The sequence below is a fragment of the Polypterus senegalus genome, chromosome 11 (assembly GCF_016835505.1).
Source record: "Polypterus senegalus isolate Bchr_013 chromosome 11, ASM1683550v1, whole genome shotgun sequence".
NCBI classification, from domain to species: domain Eukaryota; kingdom Metazoa; phylum Chordata; class Cladistia; order Polypteriformes; family Polypteridae; genus Polypterus; species Polypterus senegalus.
The window spans coordinates 74,066,561-74,094,372 of NC_053164.1; the positions used below are offsets into that span (position 1 = coordinate 74,066,561).

The following is a 27,812-nucleotide window of genomic DNA, read 5'->3' on the forward strand; positions in this document are numbered from 1 at the left end:
CAGTTTAAGTTGAATTCCATAGGGATGTAAGCACATTACAAACCAAAGACCAAATGGAAGTGTTACTGAGTGGTTCTTCATATTGGTTTGGCTGGATGTTTACAAAAGGAGAGATGTCGACATCAGATAGGTGCTGATACAGGTGTTACTGTGATCATCTATGAACCTTCTCACTGCGGGTCTTGTGTTGCCACTTCATATTTAGTAGCTGTAGTAGATGGTAAGAGTCAAACACATCAGTCACTGTTCCTGTGTCTTCCTTGGCACCCATTTTCACTGCTATGTGGCTGTAGATCTATAGACCCCTAGCTTAGTGACACGTTTGATGTGATAATGCCTCCAAAGTAGCTTTTGGAAGGCACTAAAAACATCTGTGGTTGCCACTGCATGAGCATTAACATCCCTCACCACTACTATCCATGGTGCTACCCAGATCCTCAGTTTACAGTTCAAATGGTGTTTTTTGTTTGTACATGGTCTGTGTGCTCTGGAATTGATTTGTTTCTGTTTTGTTAAAAATACATGTTTGGGATATCGTGTGCATATGACTGGATGACTTTGTGTGGATTATGTGATATGAGTAATGTGAGGTTTTTTTGTGGACGGTTTGATCCAGGTTGCCAGGTTGTCCAACACTAGTTGCCATACAGTAGACCTTATTTTTGTCACTACTTGTTTGATCTCTGTTCTGCATGAAAACATGACAAATTTTGTTCAGCCATCACTGCAGTATACATGTAGTAGTCTGTATTGAGGGTAAGTAACATAAAAAATATGAATTTTGGGTGGAGTATTCCTTTAAAGTAAAATGAAGTAAGGCTATGCACATTAGGTCAACCTTATTCACAAACCTACAATTTTTGAAAGAGTCAGAAAATGCATAATGAAATCACAAAAACCCAATACTAACTGGCAATTGATCCCTCAGCAGAGATATGCTGTTACAGCTGAGGGATTTCAGGAGCATCACCTTCTCCTTCTAACAGCTGCACTAAATAAGATGGCACAGCTGGGGTGCATATTTAGGGTGCTGGGAATTACAAGCAGTGGCTTTTACTGCTCATCGAAACCGCCATCTGCTGATCGAGCTGTTTAACTGTGACTGAGCTTACTGCACGGCTGTGCATGTAGCCATATGATAAGGAAATTACAAGACATTTAAAAAACTGAGAAAGTCTGTAGTGTGCAGTATTATTGCTCACCATTAGCAACAGCTGCTACATATTCATCTGTGTCATATATAGTTTGCTGTGTTCGTAAGTAAAAAAGCAAAAGTTGCTTAATTGAAATTCATTTGAAAATAAAAAAAATTGTTTTTTTTTTAGCTTGCTCATATCTACAGAATTGCTGTAATCCAGGACCTACCTTTAATGTAAGCAAACTGAAACTTTTAACATCAGAATTAATAAAATAACTCTAATCACAACACACTAGAGGCAAATCTCTAAAAAACAGAACAAAACTGCTGAATAAAAAAAAAACGAGGCACTAAGGGAAAGCCCAAAGCCAAAACTTCAAGGAGAATCAGTACCAGCAGGAAGGTATTAAATAACATTTGGGCACAAAGAGACTAAAGGGGATGCCAAAGCAAGAATCTCACCTGCCGTGCCTACTCTGTACATGATGTACAGTAAGCTGAACAAGAATCACAGCAACCTCATTGAGAAGCACAAATTATATTTGGTTAGACCCAAATCTACAGCATCTCTAGAGCAATTGCCTGTTTCGTGTTATAACAAAGTCGTTTGGTTATCTAAACAGTTTTTTTGTTCACTTTGAGTTTTTCTAATATACTATCCAGTGTGTCGGGGTCTATACATGGTAAATCCATGTTGGTATCCCTTATCTACTCTCTATATATAAAATCCTAAGCCTAAAAGTGCAACGATTTTATGTGACGTTTTTATGTCTCGCTTTAACTCTGACTTATTTTAAAACCTACATATACAGTATATGCTTGTTATCATTCTTTTCAGAATTTATCAATCTTTAATGTGATGATGTTAGATTTTCAGATTCTTATTCCGTTTTTAAATTATAAACTAAAAAATATCAAGAACTCACATCCCGCGAGATTAAACTTTGTGCCAAGAAATTTAACCATGCCGGAAATAAAAGGCAAAGAGTAGGTCAACTGCTGTACAAACATTTAAATGTTCAAAGTGAAGTGCAGGAGGTAAAAAAAAAAACTGTATTTATTTCCCATTGTATAACTGTTTAAGAGGGGGTTTTGGAGGAGTGACAGCGTCTCCTTGGGGTGCGTTCAGCCACCGTCTTCACAACGCGAGTGGAAGAGACGCAAAGTGGGTGGTGCGTAGCGCAGGTCGGGGGCGAGCGAAGCGAGCAGGGGTGAACCCCCGAGTATACAGTAATATTGCCCAGCCTACTAAATCCAGTGAAAGTTGTGGGGACTGGAGCCTATCCTGGCAGCACTGGGCACAAAGTAGGAGACCGCTATAACAGGGTGCCACTCGCACAGAGTCCAATTTAGAATTACAGAATACACCTAACCTGCAAGATTTTAGAGAAAACTGGAATACCCTAAAGAAAACCCAGAGAGACATATGGATACAGTCTAGGATGCCGGATATTTGAAATGGGAATGCTGCTCATTTTGCCACTGTGTTAATTTCTGATTTCTTATTATTATTGTCTGAAAGTGGTGCTTCAAGTGGGTTGGTACTCACTAGTACTCAGTATTGACACTTCTCTATTTTACCGTTTAGAACACTTGGGTTTTTCATTGTTAATAGTAGTGTTTTGTAGTCTACAAGTTCTCACAATATGCAGTGCTGGCTGCACACACTTCCCCATAGTACTGTAATGCTACAGTCGATAATGCAAGGAAGGGGGTCCAATCAAATGGTACTTGGGCGTTAATTCAGTACATTTGTATAAGTGGGGATACCAGCCCTGTCCCACCTTTCGTCTTCAAACATAAAATCTATGAATCATGGACCATTTACAGTATGTACACCAGAAGGTAAGGGTGTGCAAGCATAATATATCCAACCATCTCCGTTTAGTTTAAAAGGCAGAAACAACTTGAGCACGGTCTCTTAGTTTTTCTATTTGAAGAACTGGCTGAATGGATATCTTAAACATGATAAAGATTAAGCTTCTTCGTCTGTAATTACCAGGATCCACTTTGTCGCTTTTTGAGAAATGGAGAGACAGTTGCCACTTTCCGCTTATAGAAGAAAAATTAAATCTTTACAGAAGTACCTGTATACAAATCTGTGCCAGCAAGTTGGTCCCTTTCCTGAAAGAAGATTCATCAGGTTTGCCAGCTGTCACTGCCCCTTGATGGTCATTCCTCTAAGCTGCCTGCCTGTCACTGTCCTGGTCTTAGGCATTCAATCATTTTGATCACGATAGCCTCCGTCCTAGCTAGATTAAATTCTCGTAAGGCACAGTATGTCATTTGGCCCTCAAGGAGGCATCATCAGTTATGTTACTAGGTGTCACTGACTGTGCCAACAGGACAAATGTCTTCATCGGGTCTGGTAGCAGAATTACTTCTTGCTTCATAGACATCACAATGATGGAGTCTGCAAACCTAAGATGCTTCCGCAGATTGCTCATGGGTACTCATATTTTCCTCTAATGCAACCAAAACGTACAACTTAGGCTGATTGTCAATTCTAAATTGGCCACATGTGGATGTGTGCATGAGTGGATCTTAAGATAAACTGGCACTTCATCCAGGGTTGGTCCCATCACTGCGTTCAGTGCTGCTAGTTCTGGCAGACTACAACCCTGACTTGGATTACGCAAGTTTGAAAATGTTTGAATATGTTATAATTTCCAATGTTCTCTTCCTACTGCATCATTGTAACTATTACTCGATGTTTTATTCACTTCTGTTATTCTTCTTGTTAGCAAATTGGGTCTCCGTGCAGTTATCTGAAAGTTTGAGACAAGCTGAACAAGGAAGTTATCATTTTCTGTGATTGGCATTTACATTTATGCATTTGCCAGTGAGTGTTGCCAAAGTTGAAATTGTAAAGATGTAAATTATTTCAAGGATTGTGCTGGCCTCTTGTTTTACTTATTATTGGTTAAGAGTGGCATGGCTCTGAGTTTATATTTTGTGAGATACAACTAATTTGGGTGTCTGTGGGATAGCAATGGAAATAAAATGCCCAAAGGACATTAAGAGTTATCTGAGAGGCACATCTTTATCCCTGTGATATTATTTAGAATTGACCCCCTCCGGTGAAACAGTTTATCTGCTAATTAAGGTTAGGAAGCAGGGGACCCCCAAGTCCGATGTCTTTTGCGCACCAGTTATTGTAACTTGGTGTTCCTCATATTCTGAAATGTCCAGATGCTCTTTAAATTTTTGTGATGATGTCATGTTCGTCGGAGTATTCACATTGGATTTTTGAAACCAAGTATGAACAGATTTTGTGTTACATAAATGAGAGGGTCTTGTTTGGCAGACCCATTGGAATATTTACAGTATACATAACCCACTTAGTACACATCTAATGTTCACTGCTTTGCCAGAGTCTGCTATTTAATAAGTAAATCTTAAAACCGTCTTTTTCAGGACAGTCCCTTATTTTGGGAACAGATTAGCAGTCCAGACTTAGTCTTAATACATTTATGTTTGTTCTCTATTTTGAATGTGACTACTTTCTTGCTGCACTGCATTCTGTATATTCTCACTCACAGCATACCATTGTAGCACAAAATGCAGAAAAACAGGACCAGAAGAAGAGATGTAGTTGGATGGAAAGCAAAGATCACAGCCTGAAGTTCAATTTTTTGAATGTCAAGAGATGGAGCAAAAATGAAAGTCAAAAAGGAAAGTCCAAACAAAATTAGAATCTTGAACTGCAAGGAACAAGGGTGATAGCCACAAACTCGAATAAGAGATGTGGCCTAATGTGTACTGTCACTTCTGTGGCATTATGGGCCGTACACATCCAGCTGGTTAACAAGGAACTCCGAAAACAAATGATGGAGCCTGTAAGGAAAACAAAATGGTGATGAAATAAAAATATATTAGGGAAGGTTAAAAATGAAAAACAATGTAATACGTAGATTCGTCAAAATCGATAACTGCAGAAGAGTGCAAAAACTCCAGGAATAACTGCAAGAATAAGCAGAAATCAATTAATTGTGAAACACCAAAATAACAGACACACTGAAATGTAATTGTTAGTCACAAAAACAAACATAAGCTCTGATTGGTGCCTGATGTGTCCCAGGATTCATGTGTTTAGCATTGATGGCAGATAACCAGAGTTACACTTTTGTGTTTGCCTCCATTTGTTTAACTGACCCCCTGACGTGTCACCGTTTACAGTTTAGCCCTTCTTTGGCTTTTCCAATTTGTATGGTAAGGCTGATCGCTGTGCATTGTAAAAGAACGAGAATGAGGCAGTAAAAAAGGGTTGGGGGGTCCATTTAGAATGCACTCCATTTAATGATGATTTCAGTTGCTGGCACATTAAACGAACACTGTGTTATGATTTGCAATCTTCTTTATTTTTTTTCCTAGGGTTTTACTTATAGAAATCTCAACCAATTTATTTTATAGGTTTCTGAACCCAAGGAATGTCCACCCATCCATCCATTATCCAACCCGTTATATCCTAACTACAGGGTCAAAGGGGGTCTACCGGAGCCAATCCCAGCCAACACAGGATGCAAGGCAGGAAACAAACCCGGGGCAGGGCGCCAGTCCTTTTTCTCCCAGTCCTATCATAAAATATTCTGACTGTTCCTCTAGTCAGTATACTGTAGTGTTAATCAAAAGACAGTGTAGCTTTCCCACAAGGCCTCTGGTTATCTGTGATGTTAGTGGGTTGGCATCCTTTCAAAGCCCAGAGAGTAAGGCTTGGGATATACTTGATGTTACGTGATGGGTGCGCTTGAGGACGCAATTGACTATACTAGTGCTTGTACTTTAAGTAAATGTGGAGGATTCCACCAGGTGGCAGTGCGAGAAATCATCACAGTGAGATAACAGAGTCCATTTTCGCTGTGTTGTAAGTTGAGGAAAGAAAGATGTTAAAGATAAAAATTCTTTGCATTCTGATGCTATTGTGAAGGTGCAAAAAAAAACCATCATTAACATTATTCTGGACAAACGTTTTTAATTACCTCTCAGACAGCCTTGGACTCACAATCCCTCCTAACCCATTAACAGCTGTGTTTGGGGTTCTTCCAGAGGGTCTTAAAGTGGAGAAGGACAAACAAATTGTGATTGCATTCACTACACTGTTGGCACGCAGACTTATTCTGATAAACTGGAAGAACCCAAACTCTCCTCTTTTAAGTTAGTGGGAAACCGATGTGTTATATTATTTGAAATTGGAAAAAATCAAATACTCAGTTAGAGGATCCGTACAGACTTTTTTCAAAACATGGCAGGATCTAATCAGTAATATTTTAAAATAAGTTCATAAAGCACAGAGAATTTATTAATTTAGGTATGTTTACAAGCCTTAAATTTTACGCCGTTTGGCTTGCTCTTTCTCTCAGGGGTGGGGATCGATGTGTTCTTAAGTCAATTTTTCTTTTTGTAAAAACTTGATTGCTTTGTATGGATTGCAATAAAATTAATAAAAAAATAAAACGACAGCAACAATGACACAGAAGATGGTATGTAAGAGCTTTAAATGTATTGCGTCATTACGATGGGGAATATGCGATGTCTGTATTGCCTATGTGAGAAATGGATTAAGAAACGCACCTCAAATACATTTGCATGTCCGGATTTAAGTTTGATTTGCTTCACCGCATCAAACCATTCACCAAACATCGAAGCTCACAGATTGATCCTGTTGGAGCTGCATTGTGGCTCGCCATCACATGTTGATAGTAAACAACGATGCTGCCATCCCGTACTAAAACTGGAACACACAAGCCACCCATCTTTTTGCTGTTACTGGAACTCGCGCACTCATTGTGTTAATTTCTAATGACATGCTCAGACAACGCATCAAAAGAATGCTGGGCACATGTGGTAGCCATGATGCATGCGCAAAAGTGTTCTGAGCGTGAAGTTTAAAACGGCCCAAAGAGTGGCAGAGAGTGGAAAAGCACATGGAGCAAGTAAGCCACGGGTCACAGGTCTACTTCTGGATCAGCGATTTCAGAGCAGATAGACACGTGAGTCCCCTTGCATATACTACAACCCCCTTCTGTGATTCCCTGTGCTCCGTCAGATCAGCCACATGACAACAATATGTTGTGCTTGTCATTTGTCTCATGTACAAGAATGAAACTGACTTATACAAATTGACTTAATTCCATTTTTTTCTCATTCCCATTCCCCAGGAGTGGTTTCAATGTGTTTTCATTTTCATTATTCCCAGGCCGTGAGATTAGAGCACACCTATCTGGAATTGTTTTTTGTGTGTGTTAAACGTTTACTTGGACGGGCAGGCTGTGATTCATCTAACGAAGACACAGAATTGCAGTGTAAGTGAAAGGCCTGGTATTTCCCACATTAACCCCTAATTCACCCTCCTTGTCAGCAATAGAACAATCAGCATTGCCTTCATCACTTGTCACTCTCCGTCAGGAGGGTTTGTTAAGCATGACATAATGTCCATGGTCAGACTGAAAGACCCTGCTTAAGTGAAATGAACTTCATGTTCAATGCTTGTGACCTCTGTACTGTAGTGCCAGCTTTGTGCTCCTGGCATGTTGCTCCTTTTCTTGATTGGCGTCCTCTGTGATGGTTTCTATGGGCTTGAGTATGTTAGCATTGCTAAGGTATGATCGGCCAGCAGGTTGCTTTCATCTGTGCAGCTGCATGTCTTCACTTCAGTTCCCACACACCAATTACTGCACATCACAAAGCTGTAACTTATGAAAGTAAAGTAATATTCTTCCCACTTGAGCTTCTTTTATTGTGCTGAATAACAGATCCTCTATTGAAATGAGCCATGCAGTTTTATAATGTTAAAGGAGCCCTGGCAATTCGAAACACCCTAGGCCTCCCAACATCCACGGGTTTGATAAAATTTCACAAGTGTTCTGGCAGAACTTGCTGCCTGTAGCCATCTGCCTATGACAAGATATTAACAAAAATGCGTGGGAGACTCTGGGTCAAAAGTTTACGCCATCAAGGCACACAGTGTGGGGTCACTTGTAGAACATGACAGCTTCGTCTCAGTTGTCAAAGTCCACTCCTCACTGAAATGTGTCTGGCACACTCATCCTTCGGGTACGGCACTATTTAAGAATTGAATCCAATTCAGAACATAATATTTTACACCACTGGGTACATTTGTCTGTTTCCTGTGTTTTCTCCTTTGATACATGCATATATAATGCAAAGTTGACTGACTGACTGACTCACTTACTCACTCCATCTTCCCCACAACTCTGCTCTGGATAAGTGGGCTTAGAAAATGAATAGATGGACAAACTTTCACAGGTCATTATAGAAATTTTTATGAAAGCGGCAGTAGAGCAAGTCTTCTTCCTGATTCCTACTTTGAGTGGAAAACTAGCCTTAGGTGGTCAGAAAAAGCAGTTTGTTCCGGCCCTGACAAGGCGAGCTGATATTATATGTATACTTTATTTTATGCTTCTATCTCTGTGTGTGTCCATGAATTAAGGCAAGGGGGTCTTTAAATTAATTTAATACAGGATGTTCCAAAAATGTATACACACTTTGAATGATTATAAATACAATGTTCATTAAGATAACACTGCAGCTGGTGCCGTTTATTTGAACTTGCTGCAGGAATCCGTCATGCCATGCATTTAAGAGGAGTTTGGGAATGAGGACCAGCAGGATGGAGCCCCTCTCACTGCCATCATGATGTGAGGGCCTATCTTGACAAAAATCTGGATTGGGCCAAGAGGTAGCCCTCACGTTCACCAGACCTCATGACAATGGACTTATTAAACTTTAGATGTAGCTTAATAAACCTTTTATTTATAATCATTCAAAGTGTGTGTACATTTTTGGGACACCCTGTATTGGTGACTACACTGATATCCATTCTCTCCAGTGTATTGCCAAACCAACAGTGTAATATGGCTTTTTCACTTCTTGTCCAGTCTGATCCTTTTACATGTTCCCGTGCCACTGAGACCATCCCGGGTCATGATGCAAATGGAGGAGCGGGCACAGCGGGTGTCCACGGAACATCAACATAGTTAGAATTTTAGGGGTCAGCACCCTTTAGGCACAGCTGATTACTGCGGAATATTTGCTTTGAAGTCAGATTACTATAATCTGCTAAATTCCTGAAATACTTCTCCCTGAAATGTCCATTTCTGAGCAAAGTCATATGCGGTGTGCATTTCTGCATCTGTGCACATTTAATACATGTTTGGCCAAATGTACAAACTGTAACTTTTTCCTCTGATCTTGTGTGTTGACAACGGAGTCTCCCAGTCTAAACTAACTGAAAAAGTGGAAAGTGGAGGAATAAAGGAAAAGGGGGACCAAAAATCATTCATTCATTGTGTGCTCCAGAAAATGCACTGCTGTCTAATTCTTCTTTGAGTATAGAATTTGAAGAGCATTTTAGGGTGATTTTAGAAAGTCAGAACAGGTTCACCTGCATAACCTGTCCAAAACATGCCTTTTCATATAATCAACATTTTTATATCATCCCTTGAATGTAAAGTCTGAAAATGTGGAGGACAGTTTTTTTTTAATTAGTATGAGATGGTGTCCGATGTTCACATGGGCCTTACTTCATCTTACTACAAGGTATGATTTCTGTTCATGTATTGCTCTGCAGTGTTGAAGTAAACATTTATTAGGCTTTCTCCAAACCTGCTTATACCATTTTTGGGTCACTGTGGCAAGAACCTTGTCTTCGCGGTATGAGAGAAAAAAGTGGAGTAGTACCTGCAGAAAATGAGGAGACGTGCCACAGTAGGATACAAAGAGAGAAGCAGGATAGTGGAGGGTCAGTAAACATTCATAATGATTCTTATGCTCCTATTTGTGTACAAGTGACAAACAAACAGAGTTGCAATAAAAAGAGCCTAATTCTGATATGCTACACTAAAGAAAGGAGTCTTGAGACTGGATTTAAATTCTGAGAGCAGTGGAGCATCTCTTACAAAATCAAATAACTTTGGGGTAACTGTAGCTACAAGTTCAACCTCCCACTGTAGTTTAACTTAACCTTCAAACTCTTAGATGACCAATATCTTGATGTTACAGGGTACACTTTCTTAAGTTCAGTATGTATTGAAAATGATGTGATCTTCTGGGTTACACAAAGCTGGAAACTGAGGATTTGCCTCCTAAAACTAGGCTTCATGGCTCTGGCGAGGCTCAGAATCAAAGTGAATCCTACCCCAAAGTCAATGTGTAGGCTTTTCAATTTGCTAAATCTAATGAGGGCATAAAGGCTTCTAAATCTCAAAAACTCAGAAGGGCAGAAGGGAACTTTGAAAAAACCCTAGCCTACAATAACAAAGTAATGTTCCTTTATAATTAAATAATCTAAAAAAAAAAATGACCAAGAAGAAAAGCATTACTGAGACAAAAAGATTTTTCCTAAAAGAGAAACCCAAGCAACCAAAACCATCTCATAATCCAATAATTCTAAATCAAATAGCCATAGTCCATTAACTAAAGAAGTTATCTGAGAAGACGTGAGCTCAGATAACCATGGCTTTTACTGGTACAACAAAAGATGATCTTAAATTGTCATGATGCAATATAATAATTCTTTATAGAAAGTGTAACCGCACATGTGTAATTGCAATCATTAAACTGTAATAATAATAATAAAATCAATATGTTTTGCAATCATTAAATGGTAATAATAATAAAAATAATCTGTACTTTGTATAATACTCAGTGACCTTTTTATGATAGATAGATAGATAGATAGATAGATAGATAGATAGATACATACATTAAAAGAAAGAAAATGAACAAGAAAAGACTGCCGATTTGGGAGTCCCAGTCGCATTTTGCAGGCGTATTTCTGTTGGTATAAAGGAGCCCCGTGTTGTTTCTTGACACACTTCTGCTGAATGATTTGTTGGCTGAAAGTCCTCAGTGTTAGTGGGTCAGAGAGAGGATGTGCAGCTTTGTTCATAAGGACACTCAGTTTTGTTTTAACTTTCTTCTTTGTTGTGACCTCCAGGGGGTCCAGGCTGTGTCCTATAATTGAGCCTTCCCTTTAAATTTGCTTGTTGATTCAATGGGCCTGTTTTGAAGGGATGTTACCTGCCCAGCACACCAGAGTTGTAGAAGAATTAGAATCCAAAGAATCAAAAAAGAATGCAATCACCATAATAGGTATCCAAAACCAAACAGCAAAAATGGAAACTAACACTACAGTGGTACCCCATGGCTTTTGCAGGGAAGTCCTGATGGGGTCACACAACAGCTACATTAGGAGGCCATGGCCCATTAGACTCCATCATGATCAGGCTTTTGCTTTTGCTATAAATTCCCTTCGACTTCAAAAAAATAATTACACCTTGTTTTAGGGTGTTTTGGTGTCAAGTATTCTTTTGGTCACATCTAATTTTTGTGCTTGATAAACTTTTAATGATTTTGAAAATAAGCAATTGCGACAGTTCAGAGGTTTTTGTTGATGTTGTTGATGATTTTTGTTGATGATTGCTAAAGCATTGCTAGGCTAGCTCAACCATATATATATATATATATATATATGAAATGTTTTACTTTCAAACTGACATTTTCCTGTTTTCGTTTTAATTCATTAATGAGTTTCCTGCTAAGCTGTATATACTCACTGAGAATATTATTAGGGACACTATACTAGTACTGGGTAGGGCCTCCTTTGCTCTAAAAACAGACTCAGTTCTTGCATTCTGCAAGATGTTGGAAACATGTCTTTGAAATTCTGATCCATGGTGACTACGCTTGCCCGTTCTACCACATCCCAGAGGTGTTCAATTGCATTCTGATCTGGTGACTGGTAAGGCCACTGAAGAACACTGGACTCAGTCATGTTCTTGAAACCAGTTTGAGATGACATTTGTTTTTTGACGTGGTGCATTATCATGCTGGAAATAGCCATTAGAAGGTAAATTGTGGCCATGAAGGGATGCCTATGGTCAGATACAATACACAGACCGTGAAATTTAAGTAATGATTGATGGATACTAATCAGCCCAAAGTGTGCCAAAAAACACTATTACATCATGACTAGCCAGCCAGGACTATTGACACAAAGCAGACTGTGTGCATGGATTCATGCTGTTGGCACCAAATTCTGACCTTGCCATCTGCATGCCTCAGCTGAAATTGAGATTCATCAGACCAGGCTATATTTTCCATTCTTCAACAATCCAGATTTGGTGAGCCTGTGCCCACTGCAGCCTCAGTTTTCTGTTCTTGGCTGACAGGAATGGAACCCAATGTAGTCTTCAGCTGTTGAAGTCCATCCACCTCAAGGTTAGGCATGGTCTGAATTCTGAAATGCTTTTATGATCACCACAATTGTACAGAGTGGTTATCTGAGTTACCGTAGGTAGCCTTTCTGTCAGCTTGAACCAGTCTGTTCATTCCCTCCTGACCGTTCTTATCAACAAGGCATTTCCATTTGCAGAACTGCCACTCACTGGATGTTTTTTGCATCATTTTGAGTAAACTCTAGGGACTGTTGTGTGTTAAAATCCCAGGAGGCCAGCAGTTACAGAAATACTCAGACCAGCCTTTCTGGCACCAACAATCAGGCCATGGTCGAAATCACAGAGAGCCCACTTTTTTCCCTGTTCTGGTGTTTGATTTGAACATTAACTGAAGCTCTGGTCCTGTGTCTGCAGGGACTTAAGCATTGCACTGCTGCCACTTGATTGGCTGATTAAATATGGGGTAAGCAGGTTACTGGTGTTCTGAATAATTTGCTCAGTGTATCTATACAGTGATCGCTCGCTATATCGCGCTTCGACTTTCGCGGCTTCACTCCATCGCGGATTTTAAATGTAAGCATATCTAAATATATATCACAGATTTTTCGCTGGTTCGTGGATTTCTGCGGACACTGTGTCTTTTAATTTATGGTACATGCTTCCTCAGTTGGTTTGCCCAGTTGATTTCATACAAGGGACGCTATTGGCGGATGGCTGAGAAGCTACCCAATCAGAGGATGTATTACATATTAACTAAAACTCCTCAATGCTATAAGATATGCTTCCCGCGCGGTGCTTCACATACTTGAAAGCCTGTTTTTTGATTGTTTGCTTTTCTCTGTCTCTCTCTCTCTGATATTCTGTGCTCCTGATGGAAGGGGTGTGAGCAGAGCGTGTGTTTGCACAGTGGCTGTTTGCTTAGAGGATACTGACGCTCCTCTAAAAAATGCTGAAAGACTACCTTCACATTGCTGCCTTCCTTGCAGCTGCTTTGTCCGGCGGTGCTTCGTATACTTAAAAGCCCGAACAGCCCTATTGATTTTTGATTGTTTACTTTTCTCTCTCTCTCTGACATTCTCTGCTCCTGACGCGCACTCATTTGAAGAGGAAGATATGTTTGCATTCTTTTAATTGTGAGAAAGAACTGTCATTTCTGTCTTGCCATGAAGCACAGTTTAAACTTTTGACTAAAGGGTGTTATTTCATGTCTAGAGGGCTCTAATAATGTTAAAAAACGTATTTGGAAGGTCATAAACATGTTTTCTATGCTCTAACTGCGAAAATATTCGATTTATAAATAAAGAATCGTACTTCGCGGAAATTCATTTATCGCGGCAGAGTCTGGAACGGATTAAGCGCGATAAACAAGGGTTTACTGTATATAGAAACTCAGTACAGCATAATAGAGGAATAACTAACTTAATCATTTTTCTGTACAAACTAATGGTTAGACATTAATTGAGCACCAGTAATAAGGAAAAAAAGAGACTACACAATTTATCATTTTAAAGAGAAACTAACAGATTTAACTCATTATTAGAAACTTAACACAACTTTGGAAATTTTTAACTTCACTCACCTGTCCTTTATCTACGCACACTGAAAAGAAACAAAAAAAAGAAAATCACTTAGTAATAGAGAAGTAACTAACTAACATTTCCATACAAACTACTTGATTGGCATAAGTCAAACATAGGAAGGTGAAGAATACAGTCAGTCAGTCAGTCATTGTCCAATCCGCTGTATCCTAACTACAGGACCATGGGGTCTTCTGGAGCTAATCCCAGCCAGCACAGGTTGCAAGGCAGGAACAAACCCCAGGCAGAGCGCCAGCCCACCGCAGGGCACACACTCACACACCCAAACACACACTAGAGACAATTTAGGGTCACCAATGCACCTAACCTGCATGTCTTTGGACTGTGGGAGGAAAGTGGAGCACCCAGAGGAAACCCACGCAGACACGGGAAGAACATGCAAACTCCACACAGGGAGGACCAGGGAAGTGAACCCAGGTCTCCTTAACGCGAGGCAGCAGTGCTACCATTACCCATATAAAAGGTAACAGGTTTTGTAAGCTTATCCAGCTCTTCTCTTGCAAGTCACGGTACCAGATCAATACCCAAGCTCGTCGTGCAGGCCCACCGGAGCTGTTTCAGTTGACGCACAGGAATCGGAAGAAGCAGATGCGCCCACCAGCTCTGACAGGCTCTGCTTCTCCTTGTGACATCAGTCACCAACAAGCCTACCATTTGACGATGTCCAGTACAGGTCGGGCGAGTACGCATGGTCCACACTGGATCTCCTCCCTCATTTTATGGTTAACTTCACATTACACTGTGCAGCACCCATGGAAAACAAATATGCAACATGGTGACAAAGTGAAGTCATCTAAATAGTATTGGCAAAGAAATAAATCAAAGTCAGAAAATTTAATTCATAACTTCTTTTCAATTAAAATGCAGTTGGTTATCCTTAAACCTTGTTTTTAATAAGGAGTTTTTATGAAATGTTTACATCTTGCCAATTCCCCAGCCTTCAGCATATTGAAGTAAATTGTTTGGGTTCATTAATGCTGAGGAAATGAATAAGATGCATTTGTCTTTAATTGTTTAGCTGAAGATGTCTATAAATATTTATTCAATCATTCATTTCCCAAACGTGTTCCTTCCAGTATAAGGTTGCTTAAGTATAAAATGAGATGAACCTGACGGATATCTCAGCAGCAGCGGACACAAGCAAGAAGCAGCCCAAGAGGACAGGCAGGTTATTGTAGGGCACATAAAAACAGCCGTGCTGGAGCTGTTTAGTCGCAGTTTATGTGACGTTATGACACGAAGGTTCAAAATCAGATCCAGTATTCCAAATGAACTTGCACGTGAATGTACAGTATATTTGATGAGTGATATACTTCACAAGTGCACCCCTAGCCATTCCTATGATGGGAAAGCACACCTGGTGGTGCCTTCCAGTTAGCAAATTTGCATTTTGTTGCCTCAGCATATGTGTCTATTGAGTGAGATAGAGATGGCAGCTATGCCAGCCTGTTGACTGTCACAATTGATAGGTCAGCTGGTTATGCTCCTTCATACTGACCAGAACAACATTCTCATGACCTTAGAGCATCTAATTGTTCTCATTGATGAATTGACCTGCCTACATAAAATGGAAATACACCCAGGAGACATCAGTCAGTTTGAATTCTGAGCATGAAGTGGATCTTATGTTCTTAACCTTAGTTAAGCAGTGTAGTAAGACCCTGGGCTTAATGTCAAAAGGTCACCAGTTCAGACACTGCCCGACTATGTGACCCTCAACATGTCACTTAACATGCCTTTACAACATTTCTAAAAAAGAAAATTATAAAATAATTACTTGCAAAGCTGTGAGAGGTGGTGATCACTACAGAAAGGTGCTATATAATTTGAAATTGCTGGTTGTGTAGTTGAATGTAAGAAGTGTGACTTCTAGGAGACTACATGTCCATCACCTGGTTAGCTAATCACTGAACTGTCCCAATTGTCCCATCCAGATACTTTTTTAAAGTTGTCCAGGTTTTAGTTTATAAGAGACTAACAGCTTGTTCAACTGACTGGCTGGAAAAGACAAAGTGAACTGGACCCCTTCTGGCGTTGTGGACTCAGTGTTGGAAAGCGCTTGATTAACTCCGCCAGTCTCTGAGGGTTGCTGACCCAGATTATAAGATTAGAGGGATTTGGTGTAGGAGGGAGGACTATTACCTGGATTATAGGAGGAAAAAGCTGTAGCGCTTTATCAAAGACCAGCAGACATGCACAGTTTAATGGGCCCGGGCAGGCAGTCTCTCTGTACAGTGGAGGGAGGGAGGGCCTGCTCAATGAGACAACTACAAAAGAAAATGTACAAATCCAGGGGCAGCAAGAGCAGCAGCTCCTGGCAGTCTTCCACCTTCTGTTACATCCAAACACGTATACGGTCCAGTAAGGCTGCCATGTGGGCAACACTGTGGTGTGCCATGTCACAGTGCTGGGCTCCAATGTTTGGTTCTGGGTTGTGTTGTGTTTTGTGTGGAGTTTCCTCCAGTGATTTCCTCATGGTGTTCAGTGAAACCCCAAACCACAGCAGGGTAGAGCGTGTTGAGTGAGCAGGTCAAGTCATCATCATGTCATAAAATGGACTTTCAGAGGCACTTATTCCTCTTAGGGGAGCTGTGATGGTGTAATACAGGATCTTAACCCAAATGATGCAACAGATGTCCACAATTAATAGTGCTTTATTTTCTAAAACACCTATCATGGAAAACAAAACATCACGTTAATTTACAAAAGTAAAATGGCCCAATGAGTACCCATTGAAATATGCAGAGTCCAGATGAGCTGAAGCTCACCTAGATGTGTTCATAACACATAATTCAAGTGGAGACCCACCTCTTCTGTCTTTCTTTCAAACAATCAGTACATTGTCCTGGAGTGTCACCTCTTCCCTAGGCTTTGATGACTCTTCTTTTTCCACATGACCTTACTCTCGTGTCATGCTGTCTGGCTGGGGCCTATCAACAACTTATTTGTGTTTGCCCTTGTAATTCCATGTCACTTTAATGCTTTGATATTTTTGGTCTTTGTCTTGAAATCAGTTGTATAAAATAAAAATTGATTAAATAGCAAGGATAATTTCTGCCAGTGAGTGGATCCCATGGAGTCTTTCCTGGAGACTAAAGAAACATTATTTAATTTATCTAATTTGCGTTTTTGTGGTTATGGGAAACATGAAAAGGCAGTGGCAGTGTTATTATGTTCATGCTGGCCACAGGACAGCCACCCCATCCATGCCTGGTTTCTACCTTGCCCACAATGCTGCCAGAATAGGTATCATCTTGTGACCCTGCACATTTGATGATGGACAAATAAACCCTTCAGCAGATGCTTTAAGCATTTCTCTTTTTTCAGAGGTTATAATATAGGCAACTGAGCAGATAGGGATGTGCATATCTCCTCAGCAAGGCTTCACATATGTTTGCTGATCTGTAAGTTGTCGTTTACAGTGTTGTGCTTCTCTGATTATAAATTTGACACTCTGCAATAAAGTGTCTGGCTTATGTTTAATTCACTGTAACTTGACCTCAGATCCAGACCCACGAATCAGTGCGGTCTATTGTTAGTGGTCCTCTTAGGTTAGTCAACATCGATAATTGCTGTGCCTTGTTACAGTCAGTCCATGTCTTTTAAGATTGCAGTGACCCATTTTTAAAGCCACATTTAAAATCAGTAAATTTCCCTCCTGCACAGTCCAATCTAGGGTCATGGTAGTCCAAGTCCATCTTGGCAGAATATCATCACAATCAGTTTAGTGCTAGAGCCCAATCTTGGGTCAATTTGAGGTTTCCAAGTAGTTTAACACATGTCTTTAGGGATATGGGAAGAAAACTGGTGTACCCAGAGGAAACGCCACACAGACACAGGAAGAACATGCAGAGTTCACATTGGCAATGGCTGGGCACAAGATCTGAAGCTCAGTTGGTAACCAATGGATTACTGTGCCTTCCCTCATTAAAATGGTAATAAGAAATGTGGAAATGACTTTGAATGTGGATGAAAACATCCATAAACTCACATGGCGTGTTGTGTGGTTTGATTTTAAGTTTGGGTCTTCAAAATGATTGTCAGATGGACTGGAGCCAACTGTGGGCTTTAAGACATTTGGGCTTTTTTGTTGAGATATTGACACAAAACAAACAAAAATATCTGCTGACTGGATTACTTGTATGTCAATGTCTGTTCAATCCCAGGTCTTGGATGTTGTCCCCATATCTGTGTAGGGTTTTCTTCAAGTACTCTGGTTTGCTCCCACGTCCTAAAAATCTCTAAGTTAGGTTGAATAGTGACTCTAAATGACCCTCATATGTGAGTGTGAGTTTGAGTGTGTGCATGACTGTGCCCTGTCCAAGAGTGGTCCCTGTACTTAGCTCAATACTGCTGGCCCACTAAGACACACGTTCAGAAAACAGACAGAATGATGGTTCAGACATGCATAGGTTTACTCTGCCTCACCAGTGAAGGCTAATGAAGCCGCTTTCTATTTGTAGCCTTCACATTTATGAACTCTGAATTCTCACGTCACATCTAAGAGAGTTAAGTGCACTCAGGGATGATTTGACACTGCGTGAGCCAATTTGTCTTCAACTAGGTGCTCTTTATTCCCACTAATTAGGTCTGCTGGACATTTAATGTTGCAAGGCAGCTTTCAGGAACTTTCTGTCGATTGGCTGCCCTCATGACTATTTCAAGCACCATTACTGGATTTCTCCTGGAGCTAAACAAAGCGGTTTCTCTGTCCCAGAGAGGTCAGCTCTGTTGCCCATTAGTGCTATTGGGAGAATGAAGCCTGCATAGATGTCAAAGTCAAGAAATGAAGTGAGATGAGAGAATTTGTTTCAAATATGTAAATAAGTGAAGCAGTTTATTTTAAGTTTGAATATTTGAAAGGATTCAAAATGTTTGTAATACTATTTTGAAGCTACTTGTTATGCCAGCAGATAGGTATCGTTTCTCTGTTTTTTTGTAAAGCCTTCCCCTGTGTTCCCTTTGCCTGAGTCCCATAGGCTTGGTTGGATGACTGTGCCCTTGAAAATATTTATTCTTTGTATTCACTTCTGTACATATATTCCCTGAGGTTAACTGTTACTCTGTTTTGGTGCATCTGGTAGTCCTTCTGATAGAAGTGTGCAATTGATTTTCTAACTTTTGATAAAAAACGTGATGCTAAAACCACTTCTTCCTTCCTTATATTGTGAAGACAACGGGTTCAAATCCATTTCTCTTCTCTCTTTTGTTCCTACAGTTTGGATGGTGTGTCTTCCTTACCTGCCAAGATGAGCACCATCTCCCCTACAGATTATGACAGCCTGGAGATCCAGCAGCAATACAACGACATTAACAACCGCTGGGACTTGGCTGCTGAAAATGACTGGGACAATGAGAACAGCTCGGCCAGGCTCTTTGAGAGGTCCCGCATCAAGGCCCTAGCAGGTAAGCATGTGATCTGGTGACTAGATGGACGAGTTCAAGTGGGATAAAAAGAGAAACCCACAAACAAAGTGCAAAGTACAAAGGGGTCCTGTGGTGTCTAGGACCCCCTAATTAACTCTTCGAGCACCCTGAAAGTCTGAAAATCTCAATTTTTAAATTTTTAAAAACAAAGGTGTTATAAATCACTGAGTATCGGTTACTTTGGTTTTCAGGAAAGCATTGTAGTAGCTCCATAGGCTGGGCTTGTAAGCAGCTGTCTATGAGTTTGTGACTGGCTGGGTGGGGCTAAGTCTGGGGGGGTGGGATTGAAAAATTGGGTGGAGACTTGCAGAAAAAACATAAATGGGAGCCCAGTACTGCTATTAGTGCTTGCCTTGGTCTTAGTAATGCTGACGAGTGTGACAGTGGAGAACAGTAATAGGTGAAGATTGCTGATACTGTGATACCCACCATGTTACTGCTTTAGCCCTTACATGATGAGTTTCTACCTCCTCTGTGTTTAACTATCTAGACCTGCAGCGCTAGACTGTGTCATGGTGAAGAATTGCTTCACAGCACATAATAACCTTAATCCACATGATGAAATAGTCATTTTAGCATTGCACATACAGTGTCTATGTGTATATGTGTCCTGTAATATAACTGTACTGCATGGTGATACTCAGATGTTCAAGGTAACATGGCTATTGTGTGCAGATTTCAGATCCCAGTATGACGCAATTCATCTACTTACGATTTTAGATTTGAATACATAATGGGAGGTCTGAAACTTAAAGAACACCTATTAGAAAGACCTAGGAGTCATGGTGGACTCATCATTATCTAGACATCCAGACAATGTACAGAAGCAATCAAATAACCTAACAGGTTATTATGTTATATACCCATCAACTACAACATTAAAACCACTTAGTGATGAAATGAATAACATTATCTTGTTATAGTAGCATCTGTCAAATGTGGGATATATCAGGCAACAACTGAAAAGACAGTTCTGTAGATGATGTGTTGGATATGAGTGACTTTGATTTTAGCTATATTGAGATGGCTAGATAAATGGGTTGAAGAATCTCCAAAATGACAGGTCTTATGGGATAATCCTGATATGCAGTGGTTAGTTCATACCCAAAAGTGGTCCAAGGAAGGACAACTGGTATACTAGTGACTGGGTCATGGGCACCCAAGGCTCACTGATTTGCAAGTGGAGAGAAAAGGCTATAGTAGAGATACTATAGCACAAATTGCTGAAAAACGTAACACTGACCATGAGAGAAACGTGTCAGAACAGACAATCCATCACAGTTTGCTGTGTATGGGGCTGCATAATCATAGACCAGTCACAGTGCCCATGCTGACCCCTGTTCTGCTGGGAAACCTTAGATCCTGTCATTCATGTGGATATTACTTTGACACATACCCCGTACCACCTACCTAAAGATTGTTTTAGATCATGTACATCCCTTCATGGCAACAGTAATCCCTGATGACAGTGGCCTCTTTCAGCTGGATAATGTGCTCTGCCACACTGCAAAAATTGTTCAAGAATGGTTTGAGGAACATGACAGGAGTTCAGGGTATTGACACAGCCTTCAAATTCTCCAGATCTTGATCCGATCGACAATGTACAGAATGTACATCTGTGGGAGATGCTGGAGAATCAAGTTCTATCCATGGAGGCCCCACCTCGCAGCTTAGACTTAAAGGATCTGCTGCTAAATGTCTTGGTACTAGGTACCACAGGACACCTTCCGAGGTTTTCTGCAGTCCAGGTGGTTATTAGATTGGTGGTTTTAATGTGACATATCAGTGTATATCACGAGGTGTGGAGTACAAGTCAAAGGAAGTTTTGCTTATGTTAAATAATGCACTAGTGAGGCCTCACCTGGAAGCCTGTTTTGAGCTTTGGCCTTCATATTACAAAAAAAGACATAGTAGCACAAGAGAAAGTCCAGAGAAGAGTGATTAAGCTGATTATAAGACTAAGAAGTATGAGCAAAATGGAGAAACTGAAGGACTCAAACCTTTCATTTTAAAGAAACCAAGATTAAGAGGGGACATGATTGAAATGTTTAAAATTAGGAAAGAAATGAGTGCAGTGGATCTTATTTGTTACTTTAAAATAATTCTCCAACAAGAACACAAGGACTAAGTTGGAAATTTGTTAATGGCAGATATTGCAGAAATACTAGAAAGTTTTTCTTCACACAAAGAACCACATTCACATGGAATAAATTACCAAGTAGAATGGTGGAGAAAAGATCTTTAGGGACTGTCAAATCTCAACTTGATGGTTATTTTGGACAATCTAGATGAATAAAATAGACAAGCTTGTTGGGTTAAATTGCATGTTTTTGTCATTATTTTCTAATTTTCTAATAGGCTTATCCTAAGTGATGGAGTTCTTCACAGCTATTGTATATTCCATACTACCAGAATAATATCCCAGTGTTAAGATTCCACTGTAGCAGTAATGGGACCATCTAATTACAACGGGGTATTTTCCCCCGATCCCAAGCCCACGAACATCTGCATTGTATGTTACTGCCTGAGTGGCCTTTTCAGTCATTCTTAAAGTCCAAGTCATAGTACTTGTGTACTGACTTTGCTCTTTTTATTTACATATAAATTTGAATGTAGTTTGTGTGTATGCATTCCTCTGATGTAGGGGTATACTAGAGACACAGAATGGTGGCAATGTGACATCACGTCACACAAACACCAGTAACGAAATATGAATAAATACATAAATAAATAAAATTAAAACAGGATTATGTAACTAATCCTGGTTGTTTCCTAACAATACACAAAATAATGCAAGATGCCACAGCTCAACAGATTTCCTTTATTTTGAGGAGTGCTTTACAATTGTGCATGCTGTTAATGGCACCATATAAATACAGTAGATGGTTTATCCAGTCATGTCACCGTGGCCTTATAGCTCATGGCATGTGAGTTTGAACGACCACCTGGTGTTCTGTAGCATCCCATCCAGGGATGAGAAAATGCATAGATAGATTTATTTCTGTACCTTTTATGAATAACTATGCTCATATTTTCAGATTTTAGCAAATGTCTCTAACCAGAGTGGCGTGTATGTTATTTTTATTTATATTTCTTTCGCATTGGTGGTAGAGAATGAATGACTGACCAGTCTTTATTTGGTACAGATATTTTATTGCTCTTTCTAGAAAATGAGAAGACATTAACTTAGGACAACAGTAAAACTGTGAGAATGTTTTAGACGCTGCACATGTATATGAACAAAAATGCATCCATCCACTGTTAAACCATGAATAGAATATAGAGATGTACTTGTGAAGAAGGCTTAGCTAAACAGCAATCAAGCAAAGATCTGGTACCCATAAAGCAGCACATTTTATCTTGGCAGCGTTTCCTTCTCCGACATCACATTTGTTATTTGGCTGAGCTACTAGCTAAGAACATTTCTACACAGGTAAAAAAGTGTTTTGTCAAAAACATTTTCATAGGGTTTAATCTTCTTTCAAACTTCACATTATTTTTCTAACTCACTTTACAAGTTTGTTAATAAGGCAACTGAGACTACAATACTAACTGCCTAAGATCACAAAGAAGATCTCAAGTTTAAGTTTCCAGACAGATCTTTTCCTGTAGCCTTCTGAGCTTAAAACAGTAAACTGAGGAAACTTGTTGAATGTCAGACATGACTGCTGGCCACTAGGTGGCTACATTGTAGCACCCATCACGTCTGTTTTATTGAGCACTTGAGTTGAAGAATCAGCTCTCAGTTACTCAAAAACATTTAATTAGTATCTCTGTAAGGTTCTGGTCTTTCACTAATGAATCCAGTGCCATGCTTGGTGACATTTTAAAAGGGACCGAAGGGGCAAAAATACAGGCAGTAACACATGTAAGGCAAGCCTACCACAGACTTCATGTTCTGCTTCTTTCTTTAACTCCCAAGTAGTGTCAAATAAGAGCTGACAGATGCAACTGCCTGCCCAGGTTCTCTCCATGCTGTAAAATATGTGACATTGTAGGAAGGCATCATAGCACTATTTTCAGCATTCTGGCTATAATGCTCTCTATACATGGGGGCTTAAGAAGAGACACATGGGCTTTAGTTTATGACAGAGTGAAGCTGACTTGCTTTTAATTTTTTCTTTGTTTTGGATGTTAAGTTCACAAAGTAGTCTTGTGTGAGCCTGAGAAACTTACTTCTCCTATTTATGCAAAATATAAGGAAATCGTTGCCCTCGAAGACTGTGTTGGAAAACATTTGGGAAACACAGAAAGGTCATTTGTAACATTTTCTTTCTTTCTTTCTTTCTTTCTTTTCATTTCTAAAGTTTTCTTGTCTTTATTATCATAGTCTACATAAGATGGTGCTGTACTACTCACAGCCTCTAACAGCATGTCTCTGCCATTTCCCCTATGGAGTTATTAAAATGATCTTTTACTTACTTTTATTGACCTTTTACTGCTGCCAGAGGGATACAAACTGACATGACACGCATAATTGATGGTGGAGTGCCACCTGATGGTAAACAACATTAAAGTTGGCCTGTAAGGATCGACACCTGCCTGCAAATACAAACCATCTTTTACAGTTTGTGGCTACTTCATACATAATGGCCAGGGTTGCATTTTTTGTCTGGAAGGTAGTAGATAACAGCATCTGGCAGGGTGAGACTAAGCAAATACCAAAGTGAATTTTAGATGGAGTGTGAGCTGTGGGGAAACAAACAAATATTATGTGGCCCTTTGGTTTGAGTCTTATTTACACAAAGCCTAGTTATTTGGATAGAATGCTACTTGCTAGATATGCTTGTAATTACAACAAAACGTCTGAAAGGTGGCAATAATGTGACTTGGCAACTGGAAAGAACATATCCAATGCTGGAGTGGTTCTGTGATCAGTGGGGTGACTGCCTCACAAGCTGCAGGCCTGGTCATTGTCTCTGTGGAACTTGCAGTTGCAACTTGTGTTTGTGTACTTTATTCTCCTCGGTATTTCAGTTTTCTTTCACATCCCAGAGGCATGCAGGTTAGGCTGTAACTGTAAAATGTGCGTAAATGTGAGTATTTGTTTGAGTGTCTAATGGGATGAACTGGTGCCCCATCCTGGTTCTGTTCTTGTGTCTGATGCCATTGGGTAAACTTCTGACTATATTCAGTTCCTGCTTTCATTTGCTGTCTGTTGTTGGTTTTGTAGTATTGTATTGTCACAAGTAAGTAAGAACATCATTGTGCCGAACCTGAATATAAACTTGGCTCCTACAACACTAAATTGGAGTAAGTAGACACCTAGAATGAATTGACGAATGAATGAATGCTCCAATGACCCTGAAGACAAGGAAATGCATGCATTCTATTAGATGATTCCTGTTCGAATCCCGTAAATGCCAAAAGGGACTCTGCTCTGTGTTTGAGAAAGGCCCTTAACCTGCAATTGCTCCATTCTGGGTATGACGTTAATCTGCATCCAACCCTGCATGTAGGCCCTCCAACCGGCAGGGAAAAACTTGGAGGTTGATGGCAGAATTGGCACTCCAGCCACTATAAAAAGCCTCACACTGTTCCACTCCATCTGAACTAGTGTGGTGCTGAGGCATCATCCGTTGCATGGCTGCACTTGGGTCCTAATCTGGATCCTGAGTTGGTTTGTCGTGTGGTGGGTGAGGCAATGTGCTGTATCAGCGTGTGCTCCTCCTATCCTCTTTCTCTCTGTTCAGTTAAAAAGGCCATACAACTGTTCTCCTTGCCTAGAAAAGTGTCCTTAGTTTTCTCATGAGCTGTAATGGGTGGCACTGGATGGCATTCATTTTGACCTGATTTTAAATGTGGCACAATAGGAAAAACAGTTTGGATGCATTTGCTTTGGAACAAAAACCTGTGTCCTTTATCCAATTATTTGTCAATATGTTTTTAATATTCATCCATCCATCTTCCAAACTCACTTTATCGTGAGTGGGGTCACTGAAGCCCATCCCAGCAAGTATAGGACGCAATGCAGGAACAATCCTTGGACACACACCATACACACACACACGTTAGAGCAAAGGAGAGCGCTTTGAGTAGTGAGAAAAGCACTATTTAAATGTAAAGAATTATTATTATTATTTAACATTGCCAATCCATCTAACCTGTAAGTCTTTTGACTGTGGCAGGAAAGCCGAACACCCAGAGTAAACCCTACACACACACACATATTAGAATTAAGTAGAAGTTCATTCTTCATGTGCATTTAACTTTTGGACTGTCTGATGGGCCAATGCATTCCAGCTTTAAGAAGTTAAGGTGGGAAGAAAATGGTTTGACAAAAAAAATGTTCTTCTTTCGGCTGTTCCCGTTAGGGGTTGCCACAGTGGATAATCTTGTTCCTTATCTTCCTGTCCTCTACATCTTGCTCTGTTACACCCATCACCTGCATGTCCTCTCTCACCACATCCATAAACTTCCTCTTAGGCCTTCCTCTTTTCCTCTTCCCTGGCAGCTCTATCCTTAGCATCCTTCTCCCAATATACTCAGCATCTCTCCTCTGCACATGTCCATACCAACGCAATCTCGCCTCTTTGACTTTGTCTCCCAACCGTCCAACTTGAGCTGACCCTCTAATGTACTCATTTCTAATCCTATCCATCCTCGTCACACCCTGTGCAAATCTTAGCATCTTTAACTCTGCCACCTCCAGCTGTGTCTCCTGCTTTCTGGTCAGTGCCACCGTCTCCGACCCATATAACATAGCTGATCTCACTACCGTCCTGTAGACCTTCCCTTTCACTCTTGCTGATACCCATCTGTCACAAATTACTCCTGACACTCTTCTCCACCATATTCACCTTGCCTGTACTCTCCTTTTCAGCTTTCTTCCACAATAAACATTACTCTGTACTGTTGATCCCAAGTATTTGACAAAAAATAATATTGAGAAAAACTATTGGTGTGGTAAACTTTGATAAACATTTCTCTGACCGTGACCTAGATGGGACCAGGCATTGTGGAGCAGCAGCAGCACCACCACCACCAACCACTACCAGGGTGTCCAGAGAGTTTAAATCTGTTTTCATTTAATATCACACCTTGCAGCTTGGACACCATTCTATAGTGCAAATGCAGGCTGATTTAAGTTAACTTGGTGACACACAGGGTGGCACAGCTATTAGACCTTCAAATATTTATGGCCTACATTTGAACTTCTTAGCATCTTGGGTGTGCTGCTTGCAGATTTTTAGGTGTTTTAGTACATTTGCCCAAAAAGAGCGGTAGAGCAGGGCTTTACCTACTGGTCTACTTTTAAGTGGGCATGGAAAAAAACAGACTTCCTGACATTAATGGAAGATTTTGTTCTCTGTGCCGCAATGTAGCAGTTCCTAATTGAAGATCTAAACCTCCAGTCTTTGGAATGGTTGCCAGACAAAACTTACTAGCTTTACTAGATAAATGCACAATTTATGTATTTATTTCTAAGCCCACTCACCCTATCTGCGGCTTTGCTGCTTCCAGTAAGGTCACAAGGCGAGTACCAAGTCACATGCTGGTGTTCAGATCACAAGTTTAATCAGCGTCTCTCTTCCATATAAAGTGGAAACAAAATATCAAAGTCAGCAGAGATTTCATCTGTCGTGCAAGCTGACTCCAGCCAGATGAACCTGCTTGGGAAGTTGACGGGCGATCCTCACCGCTCGCTGTGCATGACGGGAAAGGAATATATCGCCTTCACTCGCCCACTACAGAACCTGAGATTCTTTAATGGTGCCCCGCTAGTGTCAATCGACACGTGGAGGCAGATCGAGTCTATTGCCCGAAACGCGACTCAGTTATTGGCTCTCTGTATTGCCTGCGCGTTTTCTATCGCGATCTGTCTCGGTGACGTTTATCGGAATTTCTTTTGTCATTTTTTTTTGGCCCTTCGCCTTGGGGTACTGAGCGTGGAAGGGAAATCGCCAGAGTTAAACATTCAATTATGGCCGCTCTTATCATTAGCTTTGCACATTTTGCTTCATGATAATTCGATGGTTCCTCCTGCTGCCCCACTGCCGCGCTGTCTTTGGGTTGAACCCCGTCCCCTTGCGTTTTTATTAAGCGATTCCATGGACGAGTGAGCGAGTTGTTTAATATTAGACGAACATTGGATTAAGCCTGACTGTCTGAAAGTGACATTTCGAACAATATGAAGTACAGTACTTCGAGTGCATGCAGTACCCCTGATATGCTATAGATGGCTCTGGCAGTCTTGTTGTCGTGATGCTGTGAACTCCTTTCACATGCTGTCACTGACGGCTGGTTTTCTTCTGGGTTACAGAGCAAAGCTGTCTCTCTTAAATTATATGTTATGGTGTTAAAGTAGCCCTTGCAAATATATATATATGAATACAGTGTTTCCATGCACACACTTAAAGTGTATTCTGAAATTTTGCTGTGTACTGTGATGCAGTTTAGGTTATTGTCGACTCCAGATCAGCCCGTGAGTGTGGGTACCTGTGTCTTTCT

General features: G+C 40.4%; 1 protein-coding gene and 1 long non-coding RNA gene across 3 annotated transcripts in view; one reads left to right on the top strand and one right to left on the bottom strand.

Annotated features, from left to right (window-relative positions):
• The window catches only part of LOC120539198 (spectrin beta chain, non-erythrocytic 1), a 311,676-nt gene that overhangs the window by 74,132 nt on the left and 209,732 nt on the right, over window positions 1–27,812 (top strand). For both annotated transcript variants that reach the window (XM_039769050.1, XM_039769052.1), the window contains exon 2: window positions 19,153–19,340. In XM_039769050.1, coding sequence (XP_039624984.1) covers window positions 19,184–19,340 — 157 coding nt within the window. In that variant the 5' untranslated portion in view covers window positions 19,153–19,183. The remainder of the gene's footprint in view (window positions 1–19,152; window positions 19,341–27,812) is intronic.
• On the bottom strand, window positions 4,902–27,018 carry LOC120539200. The gene is made up of 3 exons (XR_005635568.1): window positions 26,800–27,018; window positions 13,916–13,935; window positions 4,902–4,975 (listed from the first exon to the last, which is right to left on the bottom strand). It is a non-coding gene; the product is annotated as an uncharacterized LOC120539200 (long non-coding RNA).